This window comes from Podarcis erhardii (assembly GCF_964252035.2).
Source record: "Podarcis erhardii genome assembly, chromosome: 7".
Lineage (NCBI taxonomy): Eukaryota > Metazoa > Chordata > Lepidosauria > Squamata > Lacertidae > Podarcis > Podarcis erhardii.
In genome coordinates, this window is record NC_138511.1 from 7,809,359 (window position 1) to 7,820,889 (window position 11,531).

The 11,531-nt window shown below is 44.4% G+C and overlaps 1 protein-coding gene across 2 annotated transcripts; it reads right to left on the reverse strand.

The window, feature by feature from the left end:
* Window positions 1-226: 226 nt before the first annotated feature.
* On the reverse strand, window positions 227-9,723 carry SFTPC (surfactant protein C). Of its 2 annotated transcripts, none has more exons than XM_081868561.1 (5): window positions 9,518-9,723; window positions 7,436-7,576; window positions 5,181-5,318; window positions 2,863-2,973; window positions 227-2,108 (listed from the first exon to the last, which is right to left on the reverse strand). In XM_081868561.1, exons 1-5 carry the CDS (start codon window positions 9,611-9,613, stop codon window positions 1,983-1,985), a joined length of 612 nt encoding a protein of 203 aa, XP_081724687.1. In that variant the 5' UTR covers window positions 9,614-9,723; the 3' UTR covers window positions 227-1,982. The 2 variants fall into 2 exon arrangements, with proteins under 2 accessions (XP_081724687.1, XP_081724688.1); XM_081868562.1 differs by having other exon boundaries at window positions 9,560-9,720.
* Between the last annotated feature and the right edge of the window lie 1,808 nt (window positions 9,724-11,531).

Sequence of the window (11,531 nt, forward strand, 5' to 3'; positions counted from 1 at the left end):
AATTAGAATACAAAAATGGGAGGTGTGAGGAGGTCAAGGAAATAAGTAAAGGAAGAAAGTTATGTAAAGGTTTGATTTGCTTTTTTTAATTCTTTTTTAATGATTGTATTTTTTCTGTTTTTTTTTAATTTGTCTTTTTTATTTGCTTTTTTCTTATTGTAATTTTCAAAATTTGAATAAATATTATTTTAAAAAAAGAGACATCCCCGCCCCACAACAGCTCAAATTTTGCCTTCCTGCACTTTATTGATGATTATAGATTTGACAAGCAGCGTTAAGAAAAAAGGAACATAACCAGCAGACGACCAGTACAAAGTATACAATAAAAAGATGTGCATGGTTGATATCAGCAGCTAGAGATGTTCAAGCAGAATTACTCTTATAACAATAGATTTTTTTAAAAAAGGTTCAGTACATAAACTGTGTTTCCTTGCCTTGTCTTGAATTCCCATCTGCTTAGGGCCAGGATACATGATGATAACATGGTTGGGCACTTAGCCTTCCCTCAAATTGCAGCTGGTGGATTAAATGTCTGGATGCCCATCCCATCCCAATCTGAAAGCAAACTCTCTCTCTCTGTACATGTTGGACTAGCATTCTGTACATACTAAGCTGGCATGGAGAGAGTTATTACCAGCAAGATTGCCTTGCCCGCTGGACCTCTTTGGCAGAACTGGCACTGCTACAGGTGCCACGTAATACCTGTTCCACATTTGTATGAACTCAGTCTTTTAGGACTTTGGAACTCCCTGCCCATTGATACCAGGTGCACACATTCACTGTACTCTTTTCAACACCTGCTAAAAATATTTAAGCATTAGGCCAGCCTAACCCAGATATTTAGAAGGTTGATATGAGTTTTAATCTGCTTTTTTAGCCTGCTGTTATTTTAACTTTTCGTGGGGTTGCCATATTTCAAAAAGTGAAAATCTGGACACAAAAGTTGTTGAGTTTTTTTTCTCCTTGGCAATGTTGTTGAGATGGCTTGTTTTGTTTTGGGGTTTACTGCCCACAGTTCTTGAGCTTTTTTGGTGAAATCACAATAAAAAGGACATTTTCCAGCAATTTTTAAGGAAAATTGGCCAAAACGACACTGCCATACATGGTTCCCAGACGTCCGGATTTTCACAGACTTTTTGCCCATTTTCCACCCGGACACTGCTTCCAACTGCGGTATTCCATGTATGTCTGCGAAAGTCCAGATGTATGGCAGCCCTACTTTTGTAGGTCTTAAATTATTGTTGTTAATGTTTCTAATTGGTAATTTTTTGCTTTTATCTTTTTTTTTTTGCGAACCGCTTTGAGGTTGTTGCTCTTTTTACGATCAAGCTGAGTACAAATTTTGTGAAATAAAATAATTATGAAATACCATGCCAGAAGTGTGTGCAGACAGGACAACATGCACTCCAGCTTCTATCTGTAGCCTGAGCTCAGATGGGTCCAGCTAGCTCAGCATGTTCTCCACCATCTGATTCCTCATGATTTCAGGCATGAGCCTTTCACCTTGGAGATACCAGGGCTTGAACTTGGGACTTTCTGCATAGGCTCTGCCTTTGAGGAATGGCTCCCCTTCCCATGAAATGGCTTAGTCTAGCAATGCTTCAATCCATGTGTTTGTTGCATGTGGCTCTCTATTCTGATGAAGTCGTGGCAATTGACCGAGAATGGACTTTATCCCCTGAGGCCAAGACATTAGCAAAGGGGTGTTGTTTGCAGATCTATCTATCTATCTATCTATCTATCTATCTATCTATCTATCTGTTGCGATTCCTGCATTTCAGGGGGTTGGACTACATGAGACTTTGGGTCCCTTCTAATTCTGCGATTCTATGATCTCTACATAAAGGCTGAGGGTTCCCACAGGGCCATTTCAGGGATCTCTCTTGCACAGCATCCCTGCTGCAGGAAGTTTGACTTTCGTTGCTGGTGTGCATGTTCTGTTGGGTCTTTGGTCTTCACTTCTCTCACCCATCTCTCCTCCTCTAAGCCCAGTAGATGGGGACGCTGCTACAGAGGATGTTGATGGTGGTACCCAAGATAGAACGGTCAGCCAGTGGCACGTCTGTTCCCTCCTCGTTCTCTTTGAGGGATGACGCCGGAGGCCTGGGCTGCAAAAACAGATCTCTTTGTTAATGGTAGGACCCTGAGGAACCCCATCCAATTCTATAATTGTATGTTTCTCTGAAATATAAAATTGCCCTGCAAACTTTGACACAGCCTGACCTCTTCACACAGTCCCTCCAAATCCCTCTGGGAAAGGTTCTGCATAGTTTTCTAAGCGGCTTTAAAGATGTTCCGACAATCAACAGGTGGGTGTGGATGGATTCCCTTCAGCTCTTGGGACTTGTTCACACATCCACCTCTCCTGTGTGCCTAGAAAGCACGGGTCCAAGTGGTTTTCCCGTTGCCCCACTCCTTTCTGAGGGAAAACCTGCGATAGATCAGAACAAATGGCAACCTATGGAAAAACAGAATTGCCATTTGCTCTGATTGAGCACTAAAGAGCAGTTTTCCCGAATGGAGAAATGGGACATGAGAAAGCTCTGGTCTGTTTTCATTCTGCCTTCATGTCCTGCCTGCAAACCAGTGGCAGCCAGCCTTAAGGACAGGGATCCCCATCTAGCCACTCTCAAAAGACAACTGCTACCCCAAACAGCCCAAACAGCAAATCACAATGTCCTTGGATTACTGCAGGCCGGGGTGTTATGTGTCCCGGGACTGGGTTTGTGGTTGTTTTGGAAGATGCTGGGACATTCAGCCACCCGCGCTGTGTGAAGTGGTACAGTCCAGAAGCAATCTTCCCACATGATTTGCTCTTTCCATGCTTTGGAAACTCTGAATGTAGAGTTGAATTATTCTAACCTGGATGTTCTGGAACACCTTGACAGCAGCATCCAGGCTCTGGATGTTTTCCTTCTTCATTCTGGTGATGTAGCAGGACTGTCCCGGCCAAGATCTGTAGCCAATCAGGAGCTGTTCAAAGGCAAAGGCTCTCAATTTAGCTGCGGTTCCTGTATTGCAGGAGGTATTTTATCGTGGGTATACTGTGCATATTTTGGATCTCAACAAGGTATATGTGCAGGGGCAACCCCACTTTCTCAGGGGTCTACCTCATATCCCAGACCCCATGCCCCCCCAAGCTTCTCTCCCTGTGCCTTCCTCTGTTGCATCTTCTGTTCACACACACTAGGTAAGCAAAGACTAGGGTTGACTCAAATGCCAAGGCTTTTGGTTTTCAGAGCAGAATGAGCCCTTTTTGTTCAGTTGTGGGCGAACATATCAGACGACACAGCAATTCTTCAAACAGCTCTTGTTTATTCAGAGGCCAGAACAGAACTGAACTGAAGAGCTCAGTCAGCCTACTTATATAGAGCTCCAGAACAACGTTACTGTAGCAACTTTCTAAAACTATCCAGTCACTGAACGTCACTTTCGATCCTTCATTTGCATACAAACTATCCAATCACTGAACGTCACTTTCGATCCTTCATTTGCAAAACTATCTACAGTATCCCCCTGCTGGCCCAGGGTGAGAACTTCAGTACATAACACTTTTGGCAACACATTTTATTCTTCCCCCACCCACCAAATAAATAAGAACATATAAAAACATCAGAAGAGGCTGCTGGATCAGGCCAAAGACCCATCTAGTCCAGCACCCTGTTCTCATGGCGGCCGACCAGATGTCCCTAATGGGAAACCCAGAAGCAGGATCTGAGCACAAGAACACACTCCCCTCCAAGCAGCTGCTATTCAGAAGGATGCAGACCATAGTCACCAAGACTAGTAGCCACCTCTCCTCCATGTATTTGTCTAATCCTCTTTTAAAAGCCCATCCAAATTTATGGCCCTCAGTGCCTCTTGTGGCAGTGAGTTCCACAGTTTAACTATGTGATGCATGAAGCAGTGCTTTCTTTTCTCTGTCCTGATGCTTCAAATGCTGAGCTTCAGTCGATGCCCAGGAGTTCTAGTGTTAGGAGAGAGGGAGAGGAAACTTTTCTTCATCCACTTTTTCCATCCCAGGCAAAATTTTATAAACTTCTATCCTGTCAATAGGAAACATGTGTGGCTTTGATACGATGCTTCAGACTTTTTGAAGGGAGAGGAAGGGATTTTCTCTTGGGATTAACCTGCCCTGTCCTGCTCTCAATTCTCTTCTGGTCCTAATCCACCTTTCCACTACTGGGCTCAGCTACACTTCCCCTTGTGCTGTGCCTAGACAGCATGAGTCTGAGCAGTTTTCTGCTTGACTTGCACCTTCTAGGCATGCATCACAGAGGCTTCCCCCTTGCGCTGCTCCTTTCCAAAGGAAAACCTGCGATCAATCAGAAGAAACAGCAATCCAGAGAAAACCTGAATTGCCATTTGCGCTGAAGACCGGTTTTCCACGGGGGAAGCAGCGACACAAGAGGAAGCGTGGATAAGCCCCAAGGGCACGTCCAAACCAGAATAAAATGTGTAGCCCATCCCAGTGTTGTCCCAGAGCTTTCCCACTTTAAATGCAGGGTTTTTCATTCTGATTTGGACTTTTCAAGGATGAAAATCCCCGCAGTTAAGCAGGGGGAAGTTTGGGACATAAATTTTCATAGTCTCAAGTTAGCTTTTAAAAGGTAATAGGTAAAGGAACCCCTGACCATTAGGTCCAGTCGTGACCGACTCTGGGGTTGTGGCGCTCATCTCGCTTTATTGGCCGAGGGAGGCGGCATACAGCTTCCGGGTCATGTGGCTAGCATGACTAAGCCACTTCTGGCGAACCAGAGCAGTGCACGGAAACGCCATTTACCTTCCCGCCAGAGTGGTACCTATTTATCTACTTGCACTTGTTGTGCTTTCGAACTGCTAGGTTGGAAGGAGCAGGGACCGAGCAATGGGAGCTCACCCCGTTGCGGGGATTCGAACCGCTGACCTTCTGATCAGCAAGTCCTAGGCTCTGTGGTTTAACCCACAGCACCACCTGCGTCCCATCAAGTTAGCTTTTAAAGTGACACAATATTTGCTGTCCTTTGTGCTTACGGAAAGCAACTGATCTAGCCAGCCCCACCAGAACTCGCCACTGACTTGCTTCATTGTCAGGATAGATGTTATTATTTCTAAAAGGGACTTGCTAGGTGGACAAGCAAGCCTTGGGCAAAGCTGCAAGACTCCTTTGGAAACTAAGAACCATTTTCAGCAAAACTTACGTTGCTGTAGTCATATACCACGGTGGCCGAAGAGTTGACCCTGCTGACATGGAAGGTGGCCAGCCTCTCCTTCCTGCTCATGGAAAGATGCTGTGGGGAGCCCTCGCCATCCAGGCCTTGGATAGTCATTTGCAGGACCTAGACGTTGAAAAGGAGACCATGTTGAGTGATGAAGAGCGAAGGGAATGAGACGTATGAACTGGAGCATTTAACTTGGGTGCATTCAGCTTTACATGCTTTGCAAATATAAATGAATATAATATAAATATAACATAACATAAATATAAATGAATAAATAAGTAAAGGAGGTGGAAAGGGGATGGGAGTCCAGGAAAAAAGACATGGGCAATCCCACCTGGCTTTGGCTTTATGTGCTGTCCCTAGAACTGCTTCTTAGCACTCAGTCGGAGCAAACAGGAATTCAGGCTTTTCCCGGATTGATGTTTGCTCCAGTTTAGAGCTAAAGTGTGGCTTTTCCCTGGGAAAGGAGTGGAGCAAGGGGAGGACTGCTTGGACCCCTGCCTAGAAAGTGTGGGTCAAGTGGAAAACCACTCAGACCCAAGCTTTCCACGCACAATGCAAGTGGAAGAAGAGAAGAAGAAGAAGAGTTTGGATTTGATATCCCACTTTATCACTACCCTCACTACCCAAAGGAGTCTCAAGGCGACTAACATTTTTCTTTCCCTTCCTCCCCTACAACAAAAACTCTGTGAGGTGAGTGGGGCTGAGAGACTTCAGAGAAGTGTGACTAGCCCAAGGTCACCCAGCAGCTGCATGTGGAGGAGCGGGGAAGCGAACCCGGTTCACCAGATTACGAGTCCACCGCTCTTAACCACTACACCACACTGGTGGAAGTGTGTACGGGCCTTGAGAGTCGCCAGTACTATGAAAACAAACAACTACCATCATTTTGGGAAGAAGGCAGAGGAATGGGAACCTTTGACCCTCCAGGTATGGTGGGACTGCTCACCCAGCAGGTCTGGGAACAAGTAGCCAAGGGTGGTGGAAGTGGGAGTCCAGCAAGATCTGGAGCGCTAAAGGTTAGCCCGCTGTCTTCCCCCTTGGAATTTGCTTCTACTTAGGGAAACCACAGTACTCAACAAGGTTCAGTGCACAGATGTTTAAGCCAGTTGTCTCCAGTCTTCGCAGATGAAGGACCCACCTTTAGCCCCAACAGGCATTTGAGGAATTACTAGCTGTGGCATTTCTTGAGGTGACCCACAGCAGACCTCATTCACTTGAGGTTTTTAAGCAGAAGTTGGGTGGCCATCTGTCTTGGATGCTTTAGCTGTGATTCCTGCATTGCAGGGGGTTGGACTAGATGACCCGTGGGGTTAAATTTGCGGCATGTAATGCCCTAAGAGAGAATATTATGAAAATGATGTACAGGCGGTACATGACTCCAGTCAAGCTTGCAAAAATCTATCATTTGCCCGATAATAAATGTTGGAAATGTAAAGAAACTGAAGGTACATTCTTCCACCTTTGGTGGATGTGCCCAAGGATTAAGGCCTTCTGGGAGATGATCTATAATGAAATGAAAAAGGTATTTAAATATACTTTCCTGAAGAAACCAGAGGCCTTTCTCCTGGGCATAGTCGGCCAATTGGTGCCAAAGAAGGATAGAACTTTCTTTATGTATGCTACAGCAGCAGCAAGAATACTCATCACAAAACATTGGAAGACACAAGACCTACCCACCCTGGAAGAATAGCAGATGCAAGTGATGGATTATATGGAAATGGCGGAGATGACTGGCAGAATTCGAGACCAGGGAGAAGAGTTGGTGGAAGAAGACTGGAGGAAATTCAAAATCTATTTACAGAAACATTGTAAAATTTTTGAATGTTGATGACATTGAAATGAAATGAAGGGGTTCTAGTAATAAGATAAAAGATTATGTAAAGTGGATGGTTATTAGATGAAAGTTTGAAGTTAATGAATTTGCTGAACCAATTTTTAAGTGGAATACAAAAAAGGGAGGCGTGAGGAAGTCAGGAAAGTAAGTCAACTAGAGAATTTTTTTAAAAAAAGAGGGATTTTTGTTTTCCCCCCCTCTTTTTCCTTTTCTTTTTTTTTATGTCAATTGTCTGTATTTTTGTATTTTTGTATTTTTGTATTTTTTCTTGTGTTTTTATTGTCTTATAACTTCTTTATTGTGAAAACTTAATAAAATATCATTAAAAAAAAAAAATAGATGACCCGTGAGGTCCCATCCAACTCCACAATTCTGTGATTCATCATGCTGTACTTACTGTCTCTGTGTGCTTCTCCGTGATGCGCAGCCCCATCAGCCCAAAAGCCAGAACAACCAAAACGATCACCACTACCACCACCACCACGATCAAGAGCTTCTTGCAAGGTAGTCCGGGGAGCCGGGGCGATGCCGTGTAACCCTGCAGAACCAGAAAAGATGCTCATGAGAACATTGTGGTTTTGACCCAGACAGAATGATTGGAATAGAGGCACATACAAGTTCTCATGGAAGGAGCAAACGTAAGCACATAAAAAGAACCGACTGGATCAGGCCAATGGCCCATCTAGTCCAGCAAACTCTTCTCCCAGTGGCCAACCAGAAGCCCATGGGAAAGCAGCAAGCAGGATTCTTGCAGAAGACCAACACTCTCTCCTTCCGTGGTTTCTAGTCACTGGTATGCAGAAGCATTGCTGCCTCTGACTGTGGAGGCAGAGCCTAGCCATCACAGCAAGTAGCCTTTTCCTCTTCCATGAATTTGTCTCATCCTCTTCCTTTTTTAATATATATATAGATTTTTATTAGTTTTTTAACATATCATTTTCAACAGTAATTAAACATACTTTTACATCTTATACAATTTTGTTTTGATTTCCATCAATCCTGTCTGAAAATTTTCCAATCTCTTAAAATACATTTCTTTCCCTATTACTTTTAAATCTCATAACTGATATCTCTTTTCTTTTTCTACTTTGTAACGTTTCATATTTTTCTCTTTACAGAACTTCTAGTAGTCCTACTAGCATAATTTGTTGATTACAATTGCTCTTCAAATAATTTGTAAACTTCTTCCGATCTTCTGTAAATCTCTGGTCCCGCAGGTTTCGAATCCTTCCTGTCATTTTATTCAGTTCTGCATAAGCCATTAATTTTATCTGCCATTCTTCTTTCGTCGGAACTTCTTCTCGCTTCCATTTCTGGGCTAACAACTCTCTTGCTGCTGTTGTTGCATATAGAAACAATTTAACACCATGCCTATTAATGTCCAGACCTATAATACCAAGTAAAAATGCTTCTGGTTTTTAAAAAAATGTAAATTTCAACATCTTTTTCAACTCATTATATATCATTTCCCAGAAGTTCTTTACTTTCTTACATTCCCACCACATATGATAAAATGTTGTTTCTTGTCTCATCCTCTTCCAAAGCCATCCAAGTTGGTGGCCATCCTTGCTTCCTGTGGGAGTGAGTTCCATAGTTGAACTCTGCACTGCCTCTGGACTGCACCACTTCAGATTACAGGTAGGGGCTCAAATGACGGAGTATTCCTCCATACAGCAAAAATCCCTGTGCATAAAAAACCCAGCCTGTTAGAGAAAAGAATAGACTTTGACCCTTGCAGGCTAGCTTTCCATGTGCAGCAGTTCCTGTATAGAGGAAGGTTCCTTCATGTGACACCCTGCACCATGCAGCTTAAAGTGGGGCACGCAATAAAAAAAGGTCAAATTATCTTCCAAATTTTAATTATTAATTTTACGGCTTCCCATAGTTTTTTATTTTTATTGGATTATGCTTTGATATGTTAATTGGATGTCTTTTATTGGAAAATTAATAAAAACAATCTAACATGAAAGTTGGGCACGCAGACACGGGTTTACCACCTTAGTAAGAGCTGAGGCACTGAGGAAATAGGAACCAAAATGTATATGCTGTATAGTTAGAGGGAAGCACAGAAGGACAAAGCCATTTGATGCAACCACAGCTTCTATTCATCCACCCATCCATTCATAATCCAATGTGTGGGTAGTTTTAGTGTTAGGCCTGCCATCTCACAGGGCAGATTTTGGGCACCATGAATGGCAGCAGAGTGGGAGACAGGCAGCCCAGTCTGGCCCACTGAATCATATAACTGTAGAGATGGAAAGGACCCCAAGGGCCTTTGAGTCTAACCCCCAGCAGAGCAGAATCTATAGGGCAGAGTCCAGTGGGACGTTCTCCATCACAAGCCCCTTGGAGTGGAGAGCAGGGAGGAGAACATCCCAGAGGACCACCTTGCCCCAGTTCCAAATGCTATGGGCCATCCCTGGGCATCCCTCTCTCTTCAGTTCAGCCCTCCTTGCCCAGGCTGAACTCCACACCATACCTGCAGGAGCAGGAACTCAGTCCCAAGTGGAGAACGACTCACCGGGGGTGCCTCTATCATCAGGACATCCTTGCTACTTTTGCTGTTATTCTCCATCTTGAGTCTTCTGGCTAGCTTTCAGCTGTCCCCACTGATCCTGGTTGTTTCCAAGCACGAGAGAGGAGGAATCCATTTATATAGGGTTCCTGGTACCAAAGCACTGAAGGTGATTTGCTGTGTGTCCTCATCAAGTTCTTTCAAAAGAAATAAAGTACAGCTAAGTGGCCCTTGGCATCACTTGTCAGTCAAGAGACCCTCTCTGGAGATTTGTCCACAGGCACAGAGGCCTCTTAGAAGCCTCTTGTCCTTCAGAAAGCCAGCTTGTTCTGACGCCAGGAGCGTCAAAGTGTGGCTCATTAAGGACCCTCTTTGCCTCTCCAACACTTGTGTCAGAAGGTTCTTGGGACTTTCAAAGCAAGAACACGGAAACTTTCTTCTTTCTTTGATGGTGCGACTGAATTTGGAAATATTGTGTACCGTTCTGGCCACCTCACCTCAAAGAGGGTATTGTTGAGCTAGGAAAGGTTCAGAAAAGGGCAACCAAAATGATTGAGTGGGGGCAGCGACTCCCAGTGGAGGACTTGGGGCTTTCAAATTTCAGTGGTGCCCTGTGCTAGGACATAATTTGTCCATCCATCTCCTGCCCTCACCTTCTGTTCTACTCAGTTGGTCTTTAAGGTGCTACTGGAAGGAATTTTTTTATTTTCTTCTGTTCTAAGTCATTGTTGTGGTGCTCCCTGTGGTGTCCTCTGCAACTACCCTAGGAAAAAAGATTGCAGCATCTGCAACTTTTCAGTCTTCACAGAATCATAGAGTTGGAAGGGATTGGACTCTATTCAGGACAGATGTAAGAAAGTCATCCATGCAGCATGTACAGTAATTCAACTGTGGAATTTGCCCCGCAGGAGGCAGTGATGTCCACCAACCAATATTGCTTTAGAAGAGCATTAAGCAAATTCATGGAGACATGGCTACTAGCCAGGATGTAATAATAATAATAATAATAATAATAATAATAATAATAATATACCTGGCCCATTTGGCTGGGTTTCCCCAACCACTCTGGGCAGCTCCCAACAAAATATTTAAAACACAATAAAACATCAAACATTAAAAACTTCTCTATACAGGGCTAGCTTCAGATGTCTTCTAAAAGTCAGTTGTTTATTTCCTTGACATCTGATGGGAGGGTGTTCCACAAGGAGGGCACCACCACTGAGAAGGCCCTCTACCTGGTTCCCTGTAACTTCGCTTCTCGTATTGAGGGAACTGCCAAAAGGCCCTCGGAGCTGGACCTCAGTGTCCAGGCAGAATGATGGGGGTGGAGACGCTCCTTCAGGTATACAGGCCAAGGGAGTTTAGGGCTTTAAAGGTCAGCACCAACACTGAATTCTGCTCAGAAATGTACTGGGAGCCAGTGTTATATGGTCTCTACAGTTGGAGGCAACGATGCTTCTGAATGCCAGTTGCTGGAAACCACAGGAGGGGAGAGGACTATTGTGCTTGAATCCTGCTTGTGCTTGAATCCTGCTTGTGGCCTGGGTGGCCACCGTGAGAACAGGGTGCTGGACTTGATGGGTCCTTGGTTTTATCCAGCAGGATCCTCTTATGTTCTTAATGCCTTAATATATTGGAAGAAGTGGGGCTGCATGTGTTTTTGACCGTCTCTTCTTTGAGTGAAATGCACCCAGCTCCTTCCACTGTCTTCATAGGAATGCTTTGCCCATGCTTAGCTGTGCTGTCTCAGAGCGAGGATGGTGACATCTCCAGATGGCTAACTGTGTCTCAGCTCTAAAGCGGATCCCCGGTCCAGTGCAAAGTCTGCCTCCACCATCAGCCATGAAGCAGAATCATTGGGTGTCACTAAAACCTTCAGCCTAACCTACCCAACAGGGGTCTTTGTGGGTAAAATAGGAGAAGTAGATAAAATATGATGTCCTAAGCTTGGGGGGGGGGGCAGGGAGGGGACTGTCTT

Excerpts from the sequence above, each read along its gene's own strand:
- SFTPC (XM_081868561.1), bottom strand. The coding sequence starts at position 9,613 with ATGGAGAATAACAGCAAAAGTAGCAAGGATGTCCTGATGATAGAGGCA. Across the intron at positions 7,577-9,517 it reads CTGAGTTCCTGCTCCTGCAG|GGTTACACGGCATCGCCCCG; the intron begins GTATGGTGTGGA and ends CTGGTTCTGCAG. Across the intron at positions 2,109-2,862 it reads AGGTGTTCCAGAACATCCAG|CCCAGGCCTCCGGCGTCATC; the intron begins GTTAGAATAATT and ends CTGTTTTTGCAG.